General features: G+C 40.2%; 1 protein-coding gene across 1 annotated transcript; it reads left to right on the top strand.

Annotated features, from left to right (window-relative positions):
* The first annotated feature begins 218 nt into the window (after positions 1 to 218).
* Positions 219 to 7621, top strand: LOC148830976 (polymeric immunoglobulin receptor-like). Its single transcript, XM_088921898.1, has 8 exons — positions 219 to 270; positions 885 to 1220; positions 1784 to 2098; positions 2904 to 2979; positions 3397 to 3512; positions 4828 to 4874; positions 6189 to 6362; positions 6894 to 7621. The coding sequence occupies exons 1-7, from the start codon at positions 237 to 239 to the stop codon at positions 6360 to 6362; spliced, it is 1098 nt and encodes a 365-aa protein (XP_088778024.1). The 5' UTR covers positions 219 to 236; the 3' UTR covers positions 6894 to 7621.
* The last annotated feature ends 8421 nt before the right edge of the window (positions 7622 to 16042 follow it).

Raw genomic sequence — 16042 nt, 5'->3', positions numbered from 1 at the left:
CTATGTTCATGATCATCTCTATTTAGCAGAATTTAAAAAAATCCATTTTCCCTGGAGCCCACACTACATTGTCACACTGCTTGTGCATTGAAAACAGTGACGTGGCTCTTGAAGTGAAAGGTTCTGACTGAAATCGTACACATAGTGAAAGAGGTAGCGAGTTCACACTAATATGAAAACAAATGAAACACGGGAAGGAGGAAACACAGACCAGACCAGACGTCTACTCTGCCATCATGGAGAACATGATTTTCTGTCTCATACTGTTTGGTAAGAAATTCAATTTTTTGTTTTTAAATTTGAATTAACAATTTTTTTACTGTGTGTGTGCATAGATTTCTGTATACAGTTACTATTTATAAACAACAACCAACAACACTAGTGGAAATAAATTAATCTCCATGTTATGAGCAGTGGCTAGATTTTTTTAAGATGTACATAAATCTGATCTTGGAACACTTGACATTTAGTCAAAGAAATTAAATGGTTATTCAACTCTAGATAAGATCTAGATTTCTTCATTAAGAAATCACAAGTTCTTAATAAATGCCAATTAGTCACAATTTAATTGGATCCCTGCTATCCTTAAAACTACAGACGATACTGCACAAAATCCTTCACCTTTTAGAAATTATCTTAAATAAAGCAATTTATTACATCTCTACAATGTGTTCGATACACTATTCTTTAAATTACAGTACAATTAAGCCTAGCCTTTGATGAGAACAGAAGATATACAGATATTTTTGCTCGATTTTCTTCAATTCCTTTTCAGGCTGTGAGAAGACTTAAAAGGGTTTCTGCAAAACCCACAAAGACCTTTCCTCTGCTTTAACTCAACCCATGCATCAATTTGTAGAGTTTAAGTTGATGTCTTATTTCAGTTGCAGGTGCCAGTGTTCCAATTCTGGGGCCAGCCAAAGAGAATACCATAATAGGAGCAGCAATTACTGTGCAGTGCCAGTACGATACCAGGTTTCAGACGGACGTGAAATTTTGGTGCAGAGGTTATGATGTACGCTCATGTGAAATCATAGCACAAACAAATAGAAGCCAGCTTTCTAAAGACAAGAGGATTTCCATCACTGATAACAATGGGCTTGGCCTCTTGTCCATCACCATTAACAAGCTGAGGAAAGAGGATGAAGGATTCTACTGGTGTGGAATTGCAAGAGATGAGACCAGTATGAAGCACAGGTTGCAAATCAGTGTTACAGCAGGTAAGCAGCAGGGACAAGATAAAATCAAAGTCATAAAAAGAATGCTTGCTTTTAATTGAAATAATATGCAGCTAATTGTAATAATTAATTAACAATGTAATAATTAATTATTAATTAATTTAACAATCAATTAGTAGTTAATCTATTAACTGAATTTTCATTTAGTGTCTTTCTATCACAACCTGATTTTCCATTTTGAAAAGTTGACGTTTGGTTCATAAAAAAAAATGACAAGTTTCATTTAAAAAAGAGTTTTGTTGTCTGCCCTCAATCTCCTGAATGCTGTTTTGGAAGAGTACTCCAACTCTAAGACCAGGAAAAGCACAATTACAATTCCTTTTTAAATAGTCTCTTAAGTATCCCTGCTGTGGTTTTGACACCCTGAGCAGACAAGAGGTTGGAATGAAAGAATGAATGAATTTACCCAGGATGCAGGAGCTGTCAGGTAACATCACTAGATGCCTTTGACATTTTGCGCCCTATGTCATTTAAAAAAATAATCTTCACCATTAAAACTTCATATGTGATTGTAGTGGTGGTTCATTAATGAGCTTCATTTTCAGGATTAAAGGCCCCTCAAGACAAGACTGGACATCTGGGCGACTCTGTGACAGTGGAGTGCCAGTACAGCCCGAATTTCAGAGACAGTGATAAATACTGGTGCAGAGGTGACAATTGGTTCACCTGCAAGATTCTGGCCAGAACGAATGAAGGTAGATCAGCTCAGACCAGGGTTTATATCTCTGATGACAGAGATCAGAATGTTTTCACTGTAACCACGCACAGCCTTCAGTGGGAGGATGAGGATGTGTACTGGTGTGGAATAAAGCAGGTTGGACTGGATATAATGGAACAAATGCAGTTAACAGTAATTAAAGGTAAGGGCCTCCTTTCAGCATCAAAATCATACAGTTGAGGTGCTCAATTGGTAGAGGTCTTGTGACAAGATTTGCTTTGCACAAGAGCAAAACAACAAATTAAACTAGCACTACTAGTAAAGATCCCTTCCCATCAAGAAAATGGATTAATCTAACACAAAATGGCTTAAAGAAGATGTGAAATGTAGATCTCCTAGCAGGCTGTTGCACTGTATAGCTCTTTTTGCTATATTGGTAAAAAATGTACTGTACAGGGAGTCTAAGATTGCTGACAATTTCTGTTACTTGCGTTACTTGGCTTATCAATGCTGAAATGTGTGGATGTGACTAATACATCCTGTTCAGCTCAAATTTAGCCCAAATGTACTACTTAGCTCTTTGCAATAAAGCCACACTGTCCCCTGCAGTGAGAAATCCTTATGAAGCCACCATGCTTTAAAAAGCTCAGCATTTTAAGCACTGTATTTAAATTTGAAATCTATGTCCTGGTATTTCCTAAACTAAGCAATCTAAATCCCAATTTGTAGAGTCAGTGGTAACTAAGTCACATGTTGCACCATTACGTACTGAAACAGGGGCTACACAAGTGGTTGCATCATCTCGTTTGCCCCAGTTGAGGCACTTGATGTTAATCATTAGTCAGGAAAAAAAGAATTATACTCATGTAATGTACAGTAAATGCAGATAAACCCACAACAAAGTGAATGAAACAGCACAGCAGCAACAACAGCAGCTAAGGGAAACTAAGGGACTGTGTTCACTCCAACAGGACACACAGCAGTAACACCGTATCTCCCCTCTACAGCAGCAGCTGTAGACACCATGTCTACAAGAGGACACAGCCTGAGACAGCATGAGGCAGAGGGGTCTCCTGAGCCGAGGTACAGTCACAATTCTGAACACAAGTGTTGTGGCACACTTTATGTTAAGATATCATTTACAAATATTTTAAACAATTCAGACGGTTAAAGTAAGAATGCAAGTATAAAGCACTGGAGCTTAAAACATCTTAATACCACAAAGTACAATATCTGCGTTCATATCCATATTTTGCTATGGTTTAATAACCTATTTGTAACACTTTTTAAACACTTTACAGTGTTAATGAAATACAGAATGTACAGTATAAGCCATATGTTACTGAAAAATGTTATCTTGGCAGGCAACAGATTCCATAGTTCATTACTGTAGCAGCCACTTGCTGCTGTCTGTGTTACATATGAATCAATGCAGTGACTCTTGCAGCAAACTCTGCCCTTTTAACAGCATTATTTCAATTCCTGTTCTTGCCCTAGCAGCCTAACTGTAAGCAGTGACCTCATTCTTCAGACCCTGATTGGCTCCTCTGTGATGCTTTTCCTGTTAGTTATGTCATCTGTCTGTGTGGCAGTGAAGGTGAAACGGGCTAAACAAGGTATCTGCAGTGCTCACGTGCTCATCCACTTTCATACAGTATGTCCAGCATTCACATTTCATTTTACAGCATTTTTCCAAACATATATGGCTCATTTATGGAAATATGATTTTTAAGAATTTCATCATTGCAGATTATGTTATACTGTCTATTTTATGAGGTACATGAAAGAAAAGAGAAATGGTTATAGTATATCAGTACAAAATCCATACAGTGGCCATTTATAGACACTAATGTGTAATATTCTTAGAATTGCTTATCCGAGCAAACACTATATGTCCAAGATTACTGATAATTTCTGAACCGACAGGAAGACGCTACTTAGATATGTTGAAATGTGCGGATGTAACTAACACATCCTGTTCAGATCAAGTCCAACTCTGCAAAACTTTCCTCTTTCCTATAAAGACAGTCTGTCCCCTGCAGTCAGAGAACTTTACAAAGCCCCTGAGCTTTTTGTATTGGAAATCAATGTCCTGATATTTCCTGTAGGCAATCTACATTCCAGTTATTACAATCAGCTATAACTAAGTCACATGCGATGTAAGGAACATCAGTGTAACATTAGCATAACTTACTGAACTCGGGAATACAGAGCAATGAACAGGTGAACAAAGATAATGTGACCAGAATTACATAATAATAATAATAATAATAATAATAATAATAATCGTTTTCTGTGCTTCAGAGCTTCCTTACGGTTTGAAACAAAAAAAAGAGTTTCTTGAATTTATTTAGCATTTGTATCCAAAAGGATCCCAAAGTGCTTTACATGTACTGTATAGGAGGATTCCCACTTTATCCACCCCTGAAATACTACTCCCACCTGGCTGATCAATGGTAGCTATTCTATCCCAGCAGCCCCACTACACAGCAGATCGGAGGGGAGAGAGAAACTGCTACTAACTGAAGTACAGGGAACACTGAGACAATCCCAGGGTGAAACTGAGCTAACTAATCAAAGTTAACACTCTCACTCTTAGAAACACTGACATGGAATCTTTAATTACCAAGTACTCAGAGCCTTGTTTTAATGAATCATGCAAAGGATGCCACCTATTGTAGCACAGTGCTCCCAGTCCCCATGTTGGGCCTTTGGTCTGCAAATTGTGGTCCAGGGGTGGGAGAGTGCCACCTAGTGGTCCAGCAAATGAAAAACACAAATGATCCTCAGCTGTAGATGTCCAGTAAGACAGTGCTGCTGATGGGTTCTTTGGCCAAAAGGGAAAATTAGGAGCTATGCCTTTTATGACTTGTTGATTTACGAATCTCATAGGTAAATTTAAAACATCTTTCTGGTTCTTTTCCTTTCCAGGAGGTGAAAGAACACAAAGAAGTCTGAACTCCATGAGCACCAATGAAGTAAGAATCAGCCACTGGCTACTACCCTCCTACTCCTGTCTGATATCACTGTAGTAACCTCACTGCCCTCCTACTCCTGTCTGATATCACTGTAGTAACCTCACTGCCCTCCTACTCCTGTCTGATATCACTGTAGTAACCTCACTGCCCTCCTTACTCCTGCTTGTCATCACTGTAGTGACCTCACTGTCCTCCTGCTCCTGTTTGTCATCACTGCAATGATCTCACTGTCCTCCTGCTCCTGTCATCACTCCACTGGCCTAACTGTCGTCTTGCTCTTGACTGACATCACTGTAGTTACCTCACTGCCCTTTAACTCCTGTTTGTCATCACTGTAATAACCTCACTGTCCTACTACTCCTGTTTGTCATCACTGTAGTGACCTCACTGTCCTACTGCTCCTGTCCAATGCCACTGTAATGTCTTCACTGCTCCTGCACTGCACATCAGGGCTTCCATATGACCCACAAAATTCCCAATTTGTTCCTCCCGTTGAGCTCTGAGTTCCTTAACTGAACCCCTAAATTGAGCAAATGATTAGTTTAATTCGATTTCTAATTGATCTCAGGTCCCCAAAGGCCACATTTTTCTATTGATTTGTTTTCCTACTATTATCTAACTTGATCTCTCCAAAAAAACCTGCAATCTTGAAAAAAGTATCATTAGCAAATTATCAGCTGGGTTAGGGGTTCTGTTACACAAGCGAGGGCTCAGAATAAAAGGCAGACTATTTTCTGGTACTTTGAGTAGAAAGTCATATCAGAGGCTGTATAAAGACAGAACTGCAGCTCAGAGCACAATGACATTTCTATATATTTACACAGGCAATCACATTCAGTTTTGTTTATAATTAATGTTAGGTTTACCGGCATGCTGATCCCTGTGTAACACACAGGCGGATTTCCCAACATAAACCAACCTGTTTTTTGTTGTCCTTCTTGCCTATATACAGTATATTTAACAGGTGATGTCTGACCTCTGCAAGTTAATGGCAATAATTGAGCCGAGCTCTCAATGCACCACAGCTCCCGCAGAGACTTAACAGACCGATCAATGTCAGGACTGGCAAAGGACGAAACAGTTTAAGCCAAACCCACGCCAATGTCTTGATTGTCAGAAGAAGCCTGTCTTGTGTGGCAAATAGCACATTTCTTCACATCTACACCTTTCAAGCTGTAACGAGCCAGTTCGACTGAAAACAGAGATTCAGGGCAACAATGTCTGCAGCCAAACCAAGCACATTAGGGAATTTCTGTCCTCTACTCCCCACAGTGTAGACTAGATCCCTTATCACATGGGACTGTTTGCTTCTAGCCAGACAAGATCGTCTACAGCACAGTCACGGGGAGAGAACAGGCCTCTGAGGAAGTGGTCATCTACACCAACATTGTCACAGAAGACTGCAGAGCGAAGAGGGAGACGGTTTTAGGGTCTGTTGTCTACTCCTGTGTGCACCACCATGTGCAGACAGACCACAGCTCTGAATAGGTATGTCAGATTGGCGAAATTTTTAGTGATGGGAGACCTTAGGAGAGCTTATTGTGGTCAATTGCAGTGAAACTGTAATACAAGTATAGGTGTTTGAGGGACATATGGAGGTGTAAATTCATAGATAGATAGGACAAAAAAATGAGGTCATTTACAAAATGATAATAGGACATTTTATATAAGGGTTATTATAGAAATGCCCTGAGCTCTTTTGGGGATTTATTTCTGTATTACTAATAGTATCTGTACCTTTATTAGTAGTAGTAATGTTGTTATTTATGTTGTCCATTGTCATTGTCTAAAGTTTTCTTCTGCATATTTGATTAACAGTATTAATACTATATACAGTACTGCACCCTGAGACAGGTGTGGCTTTTGTAGGCTTTCAAGAGAGAAGATTATTTGACTCTTCATACTGTACAACAATACTAGCATAAAAAATAAAGTGCATATTTTCGGCTCTCATATTAAAGTTAAAAACACTTGCACTAAGAGCTAAACTGCCTCTATGTTTGTGTTGATCTCACTCAGGATTGCAATATGGTCCCCTCCTGTGTATGGTGCTCTCTGGCTAGTGACCATCACCTGTTGGGCACACTTGAACACCTGTGTCTGAACACAGCCACATCTGGACACGGTGGAGTCTGCTGCCTCAGCTCAGCTTCGCACGGAGAATTAATTCACATCCAGGGTCAGATCAGCAGCTGCTCTATCTCTGACTCAACATTGACAGCCTGCGGAGGGAGAGGACTAAGGCAGTGTGTAATAACTACAGGAGAGGACCTCACAGCCCCTAACTCATTTTTAGTTTTTATATACAGTATGGGATTTATGTTTTTTTATGCAGGACGGCTTAGGACCCTGAGGCCACCAGGGGTCCCCTCACACACAACAGATGCTTTTTAATCGTCACGTCCAAATGTGAACAAATCATTCTAGTGGCTCTTTGTGTTGTTGCTGTGCTCACCTAGACTGTTAAAGCTCGTTAGTTATAAATGATAATATTATTAGTTGTGAATGTTAGTGTAGTGGTTTATTTCACTTCCGATGTAACAAGATGACAATATCAGTGTGGTTTCAGCTGCCGCTACACTGAATGCTTTTTAATTTCGGAAAGTAGTAAATGAAATGTTGGGATGAAACATTCCAAGTGACATTTCTTGCGTTGCAAACTATGATGGAAGGATTTAAAATTAAAATCATGTGCAGTAGCTGCAACTAGTAAGCACACATCGTCCTCTAAAAGGACACTGAGGAAAGGAAACGCAAAAAAGAAGAGCAGGATGAGCGATCTCAAAACAGAGGGACGCCAAATCAAATCACTGTTGGAATAATGCACTTATATTTCATTCGGTTTTGAGTCTGTCAGATTCATGTAACCAGCGAACGATACACAAGCCACATATGTAGACTACTTGAGGTGTTTTACTAGAAGTTAAGAGATTCACGTTTCACGTTATTACTTTCAATCCTAAATTATGTTATCTTTGTAAAATGTCCACTTCGTGTTCATTTCTTGTAAGTTATATATTACATTTCCTTCAAAGCAGGTTAATAAAAGTTTTTTTAGTTATATAATTCATTTATTTAATTGTTTTAAATAGTAAAATGAGGTTGGGGTGGGAGCTGATAATAGTCTCTCCACAAATAGTGATCAGGAGGGCCCCTTTCCAAGCTCTTGCCTAGTCCCCACAAGCAGCGGCTGGCCCTACATTTATATACTTATTTCATGCAGCCTTTAAGTGACTAGAATATACTGGAAATGCTGGTCTGATGAAGTAATGGACAAAAACAGTTTGCTGTGTAAAAATAATGTTGATTTCATTTAAAAGTAAGTCAATGTTAAAGTGCGCAAATGTTTTTTGCGCTAAGTCAGGCATAGAGGAGTGAATGATGGAGGAATGATGGAGTACAATACCATCATTAGACACAAGGTGGCGACAACCTTCTCCTTATCGAGAAGCTCTGTAAATTGCTGGCATTCCACATACTGCATTCCATGAAGTTGGTGACTGGGATGACTTGTTGCCCGAGGAGATTCACGTCATAAACAAAGCTGCATGTACACCTGAGCATTGATTCTCTGGAGTTTTTCTTTTCCTCTATATGCAAGATACAGTATAGTAAACAATTACTTGTTTAATATATTTTTAGAAATGTATCTGAAACAAGAAGACTCCAGATCCTCGGTGTAAAGTTGTGGTACTATGGGATAAGCTACCCAGCCATCGGGATGAAACCTGGTTTCATTCAAGAAACAGCTGGGCGAGATTCTTGCTTCAATTCACTACTATCAGACAGGATTGAGGGGATGAACTGCCATCTCCCATTTGTAAATGTTTTCATATGCTTATGAAAGTAGAAAGAAAAAAAACACTGTAACAGCTGGGGCTGATCTCTTGTTGCTCATTTTCTCCTCAGCTTCTCCTGTGGCTCAGCAGTCCTTCTCCTTGTCCTTTTTCTCCCCACTCAAACCCCTTCAGATATCTTCATGCAGTGTAGTACTGTATATACATTCGATTATCTTGTGGCTCAGCAGCAATGAGGCCACTCTGTTGTTACAAATAGGAAGGAAATTAAATTTTTCTTTGTAAAGAGAAGTTAGTATCAGGGAGCTGCACAGAAAACAACTTTCAAATTTTACCAGCAATGAAGCTCCTCGCACTCATGGCCATTCTGTTAGGTAAAAACTCTCCAGCTTGCATTTTCAGCTGCATCGTGTATGTGACAGAATGTAAAGTACATCTAATTTTACAGTTTTAAATGTTCCTTATTTAAGCTGAAAGAAATCTTAGTTATTAACTTTTACTCTCCTAATAAAGAAAAATTCCCCTTTTGACACTATGGATGTGATTTCCTGTTCTTACAAAAGTGTAACTACGTGTAAAGGAGTTCATGTCAAGATCTATATTCTACGCATACAATAAAACATGTTTCAGGAATACTGTTGTTAAATCTGTGTTCTCTCTATATTGCAAGTACAGGTGCTCATTCAATAATAGTGCTGAATTCCAAAGATGTGACTGGCTGGGTTCATGGCACAGTGACAGTCCAGTGTTTATATGGCACCGAAAATCAACTCAGCGACCATGTGAAATACTGGTGTAAAGGACACAATCTTCTCACTTGTACTACTTTGGTGAGGACTGACGGCTCTACGACTCATGACAGGATTTCCATCAGTGATAATAAGACAGAAGCAATGATGTCCATCACCATGAAGGATCTGCAGGAAAGGGATGAAGGGGATTACTGGTGTGGGGTGTCCTTACCTGGACCAGATGATGCAGAACAAGTGCACATCAAGGTCAAAGGAAGAAAAGGTAAAATTTATTTCACAGTAGAGAGCAGCATATAAAGTTAAAGATTATGGTTCCTACTATCTGTCATTTATATAATTATAGGGTCTTATTTTTCCAAGTAAAAGTTAAAATATTCTGTTAAATATTAAGATTTCCTTCAAAAACAGAAGAAAAGGTCAAATTAATTTGAGCTCAATGCTACAGTATACTACAACACGGAGTGCAGCACACAAGGTGCTGAACTAAGGTTGCTAATACTGTATAGAATGTATAATTGTGAGACTTGTTTTCTATGGAATTAAAATTATATTCAATATTAAGTAATTCTAGAGCAATATAAAACTGGGGTTAATTACTGACCAATATTTTACTTTTGACTTCAATTCACATTAAAGCATTTTGAAGTAAAAGAGAGACAATTCAGTAGGTTATAATTTTCTAATGCTTAGAATAATACCGTCTGCCAGACCCGAGAGCAATGATACTCTATAATACCCTGGAAAATACAATACTTTGCTTCAAGAATTCTCTGTTGTGAGTTTGTAAAAAAAAAATCAACATTATTAAACATAAAAAAACAAACAAAAAAATCGGAAAAGCAGTCACTTTCACAATGTTAATGTCACAACCTGTTTTTACTCTGGTTAGCCATAAATGACGAAGGTTTCTAAAAACCAGAGATATTTGGAGTAAAAAGGAAGTTTAACAACTACTAGCTTTAAACTATAATTAAATTAGCAGGTCTTGGTATTATAACAGAGTTAGTAACAGACTTTGAATTAAGCAAATGTAAATAAATTAGACTACAGTGCTAATGGATTGATTCATTCTAAGGGAGTAGGTCAGTAGAGAGGTGTGGTTTAGAAGCAGCATTGTGACAAAGCTACTGAATTGGAAGGAAATGAAGATGAAAGTACTCTGTCTTTCTCTATAAAGTGAAGTAAGTGAGAAGGGAGTTGCCAATAAAATATGTTTTATTTTCTTCAGCAATGAAGCTCCTTTGGCCATTCTGTCAGGTAAAAAGAGCTCTCTCATTTGAGTGTTCATTGCAACAATTTTAGTTTTTGCTCTGATGACATCCTAACACTTCTAATCACTTCTTCCAATTCAGGGTCAGAGGGGAGCCAGAGCTTATTCCAGCAAGCAATTGGCACAAGGCAGGATACACAATGGACAGGACAACAGTCCATAGAAGGGCACACACACACACACTCACACCAGAGCAGATTTCCCCAGAAGTCAATTAACCTACTGGTCTTCCTCTGTGGAAGTCAACCAGAGCACCCAGAGGAACTCCACACAAACACAGAAAACACACAAACTTCACACAGATAGCACTCCTGGTCTGGAACTGAACCCAGGGCCCCAGTGCTGTGAGACAGCAATGCTAACCACTGCACCGCTGTTCTACCAACTCTGATGACATATAATGTACAATTTCTTCAACACAGTTTGCCTTAAAGCTAAGCTGAAATTGAAAGCTTTCATAATGCAAAACCATGAAAGGTGACCAAATGTCCCCAGTGCACTGTTCCAGTGAGCTGTAAGTATTCCTGCATGGAGGGTACTGTATCAGTGAGAACACCCATGGGCTGACCTGCAGAACTATGATGACTACAAAAAATAAAAACAAAGACTCTTTAGTATCCTTTCATTATTTCAACAGATTCAGGGGCGAATGAATCATCAGAAGGAACAGAAAAAAACACAACTGACCCCAGAGAGACGACGCCTGTGACCAGTGGGTCCGTTACAACTACAGAGCCTCATACTGACTGTCTCCTCTAATTAAAATGAAAATTATTATTTATTAAATTATTTATGGTAGAATTTATTATTACCTCCTTATTTAAACTGCTGCCTTAATTGTGATGACTGCCTTCCTCCCTCACTCAGGATTGCAGTGTGGTCTGTTGTCCGCTGGCTCCTGTTCTGTGTGATGCTGGCTGGCCCAGTGACTGTCACCTGCTGGCAGACTGGCACCAGGCGCACCTGCCCTCCTGCTGCGCACACCTGAACACCTGTACCTGAACACAGCCCACACCTGGACACACGGGACCCTGCTGCCTCAGCTCAGCTTCACACTGGGACTGAATTCACTCCCAGGACCTGCAAACAGCTCAGTGTCTATTCAAACTGCCTCTCCCTCTTCCTCACTGACTCAACAGCACAGGGCCAGGAGTGAGGCACTGAGTAACAAGATGTGATTCCGTCTTTCTAGTGATTTTCATCATGTTTTGTACAGCCTGTGGTATTTTTATATGTCCATTCTATGAACCTTAACTAATGTCTCGTATCTGTAAAATGTTTCTGGCTTTGTGAAGAAAATCTTATTTTGAAACTTGTTTATGTTATATATTAAAATAAAAAAGTTGCTTAGAGTCCTCTGAGATTGTCAACCCTATACCCTGCATACCTTGTTACCAACATAGCACCTCCTTTAACTGTTTAAGGGATCATAACAACAACGTCATTTCAATAAGATTCCCAAATTCTTAAACTGGCTACTGAATTAAGCAATTAATGTGTAGAGATTTCTGCACATGCTGTAAAAAAATGACATTTCGCTATAATAGTGAACAAAGGTCAGTTCTTATCTTGATATAGGTAGAGGGCTGTTTCTCCCTTCAACTGCAAGGGATGCTGTTCATTCACAGTCAATAGAGAATCTGCGAACCAGTGCAAAGATACATCTTTTTCTCTGTTATATCATGAATGGTCTGTGCACATACAACTGGGGTTCAGTGAAGGACTTAATCATCTAAGTTATAATGAGTAATATTCTCTTCTGGTATTAGTAATCTCTAATGGAAACGAGTAAGAGGACATACGATTTTGACCTTAGTTTCAAACTCATAGGGTATCATTGGAGTACAGTATAATTCTCTGTCCAGTCCTTGACAGGAAAGAAGGAAAGAAAAAACATGCGATTGTTTAATAATTGGAATGTGTTTGGATGAAAAAGATTCTACATCTGTCTTCATTTTTCAGAATATGTTTGACTCGTCGCCATATATCTATTAGATTTCCCATTAGAAATTCAGATGGGTTTATAAGGTACACATTTAGAAATATTACTGACTGTACTGCAGGTAACCTAGATTTTAGAACTGAATCCAGTGTAGTTAGACTGCAGAAGTGTAATGTTAATCTTAAACACAAAGACTAGACTCGGTTCTGAAGGAAGAGGGCAAAGAAAACCTAAAGCACACCAGAAAAAAATATTGGAAACAAGTCGAGTCCAGATCCACAGTGCAAAGTTGTGGGACTATGGTAAGCTACCCAGCCATGTGGCTGAAACCTGGTTTCATTTAAGAAACGTCTGGGTGAGATTCTTGCATCAATTAACTACCATCAAACAGCCATGACCGGTGGAACTGCTTCCTCCCATTTGTAACTTTTCTTATACTCTTATGAAAGTAGAAAGAAAGAAAAAGATAACACTCTGACAGCTAGGACTGATTCCTTGTTGTTGATTTTCTCCTCACTCAGATATCTTTATATCCTGGAATAGACTAATAACACTGAGGCTATCTACATGAAGGGCCAGAGCTGACTTTATTTCTTGAGGAATCATCATAGGGGGTGATTTCAACGGTGCGAACTTGAAAAAAACAATGCCTAATCTACATCAACACATCGACTGCCCGACGCGCGGAACAAACACGTTGGACAATGTTTACACTCCCTTCCGGGGTGGTTACAAAGCCCTCCCCCGACCTCCTTTCGGCAAATCCGATCACGATCCGATTCTGCTACTTCCCGTTTACAAGCAGAAGCTTAAACAGGAGAGGCCAGCGTTAAGAACCATTCAACGTTGGTCGGATGAATCAGATTTTATACTAAATCACTGTTTTGCTACCACTGACTGGCAGATCTTCCGGGAAGCTGCCGAAAATAATATCAATCTGTATACGGACTATGTTACTGGCTACATCAGTAAATGTATTGAAGACGTTGGTTCCCAGGATTACTGTTCGCACATATCCAAATCAGAAACCGTGGATAAATGGTGAGATACGCGCCAAACTGAAAGCTAGGACAGCTGTTTTCAATTCTGGCGAAATGGGTAAATACAAAAAATCCAGATACGACCTCAGGAAAGCCATCAAAAGAGCTAAATACAACTACAGAGTAAAACTAGAGTCATATTATCACGGCTGCAACACACGGACCATGTGGAGTGGTATACGCACCATTACAGACTACAAAATGCAACCCAGCTATATCGCACAACAGTCTGCCTCTCTTCCTGATGAGTTAAATTCATTCTATGTTTGGTTTGAGGTCAGCAACGCAGATCCAGTCAGGAAGATTCCAGAAATCCAAGACGGAAACCCACTGATCATATCCAGAGCGGATGTGTGTAAAGTTATTAAAAAGACCAATCCACGCAAGGCTCCTGGCCCTGATGCCATCCCTGGCCGCGTTCTGAATTCATGTGAAGACCAGCTGGCAGATGTCTTCTCGGACATATTCAATCTCTCCCTAGCTCAGTCTATAGTTAATTCCTGCTTTAAGAAAACCACCATTGTCCCTGTTCCTAAAAAATCCAGAGTCAGCTGCCTGAATGACTACCGCCCTGTTGCACTCACATCAGTTATCATGAAGTGCTTCGAGCGGCTGGTAAAAGCATACATCACCTCCTCACTGCCTGACACCCTAGACCCACTGCAATTTGCATACCGCCAGAACAGGTCAACAGAAGATGCTATTGCCACTGCCCTCCATACTGCCCTCTCACACCTGGATAAGAAAGGAACATATGTGAGAATGCTATTTGTTGATTACAGCTCAGCATTCAATACCATAGTGCCCTCAAAGCTCGTCATCAAGCTCCAGGACCTGGGACTGAACACCTCCCGCTGTAACTGGATCCTGGACTTCTTGATGGAACGTCCACAGGTGGCGAGGGTGGGCACCAACATATCCTCTACCCTGACTCTAAACACTGGAGCCCCCCAAGGCTGTGTGCTTAGTCCTGTCCTCTACTCCTTATTCACCCATGATTGTGTCGCCAGGCATAACTCAAACTCCATCATCAAGTCTGCAGACGATACAACAGTCATTGGCCTGATCACAGATGGTGATGAGTCTGCATACAGGGAGGAGGTTGAAACCCTGGCAGTATGGTGCCAGGAGAACAACCTCTTTCTGAACATCAGTAAGACTAAGGAGATGATTGTGGACTATAGGAAACATCAGGGTGGAGACCACACACCTATTCACATCAATGGGACTGCAGTGGAGAGGATCAGCAGCTTTAAGTTCCTGGGTGTTAACATCTCAGAGGATTTAACTTGGACCCACCACACCAACACCGTGGTCAAGACAGCACGGCAGCGCCTGTTCTTTCTCCGCAGGCTAAAGAAGTTCGGCATGCCATCACTTATCCAGGCCAACTTCTACAGGTGCACTATTGAGAGCATCCTGACTGGTTGCATCACTGCCTGGTATGGGAGCTGCTCCGCACGGGATCGCAAAGTATTGCAGAGGGTGGTGAAGTCAGCGCAGCTTATCACCAGCTGTGAGCTACCAAGCATCCAGGAGATCTACTCAGCTAGATGTCTGAAGAAGGCCAGGTCCATTCTCAAGGACCCCAGTCATCCCAGTCACAAACTGTTTTCCCTCCTACCGTCCGGTAAACGGTACCAAAGCATTCGGTCCAAGTCCAACAGACTACGGAACAGCTTCTACCTCCAGGCAATAAGACTGCTAAATAGCCAACCCGCAGGTCCTTAGCAAATCACCTGTAATGGCTACATGGACACACAATTCTCACTATATTCAGCATAACTGCACTACATGTATATATTGCATACACCATGGACACATAACAGCTCTACTCACATTGAGTTTTATTCAACTTAAAAAATGTAACCTAAATTTTGTGATTTTTTGTGTTTTTGTGAATTTTTGTGATTTTGTGTTTATTGTAATTTTTGTGAGCTCGCAGAAAAAGACATTTCATTGCCAGCAACTACTGCTGCACGCCGTATTGTTGTGCATTTGATAAATAAACTTTGATTGATTGATTGATTGATTTTTGGCTCAGGTCTCTCAATGTGTGTAGTAAGATCATATGTTCTATCAGTCTGTTGTGGCAAATCCCATTTTCTACATGGTGGTGTTCTGGGGCTCTGGGATTAGAGCAGGGGATGCTAACAGGGTGAACAAGCTAAAAAAAACAGCAAGTTTTGTCATTGGGTCTGATTTAGACCCCCTGGAGTAGTGGCTGAGAGGAGGATGGCCAAATAAATGACCATGAGGCCTCCCACCTCCTCTATGACATGCTTGTCAGAATGAAGAGCATGTTCAGCAATAGTCTGATCCAACCACATTGTGACAGGGAGTGCTATAAAAGGTCATTCTTGCCTT

This window comes from Atractosteus spatula, chromosome 7 (genome assembly GCF_055471065.1).
Source record: "Atractosteus spatula isolate fAtrSpa1 chromosome 7, fAtrSpa1.hap1, whole genome shotgun sequence".
In the NCBI taxonomy this organism is placed as follows: domain Eukaryota; kingdom Metazoa; phylum Chordata; class Actinopteri; order Semionotiformes; family Lepisosteidae; genus Atractosteus; species Atractosteus spatula.
The sequence above is the reverse complement of the archived record's forward strand: the minus strand, read 5'-3'. Positions and strand labels throughout refer to the sequence as shown.

Coding starts and splice junctions, on each gene's coding strand:
- LOC148830976 (XM_088921898.1), top strand. CDS start 237: ATGGAGAACATGATTTTCTGTCTCATACTGTTTG. Junction 271..884: donor TTTCTGTCTCATACTGTTTG/GTAAGAAATTCA, acceptor GTCTTATTTCAG/TTGCAGGTGCCAGTGTTCCA. Junction 3,513..4,827: donor GGTGAAACGGGCTAAACAAG/GTATCTGCAGTG, acceptor TTTCCTTTCCAG/GAGGTGAAAGAACACAAAGA.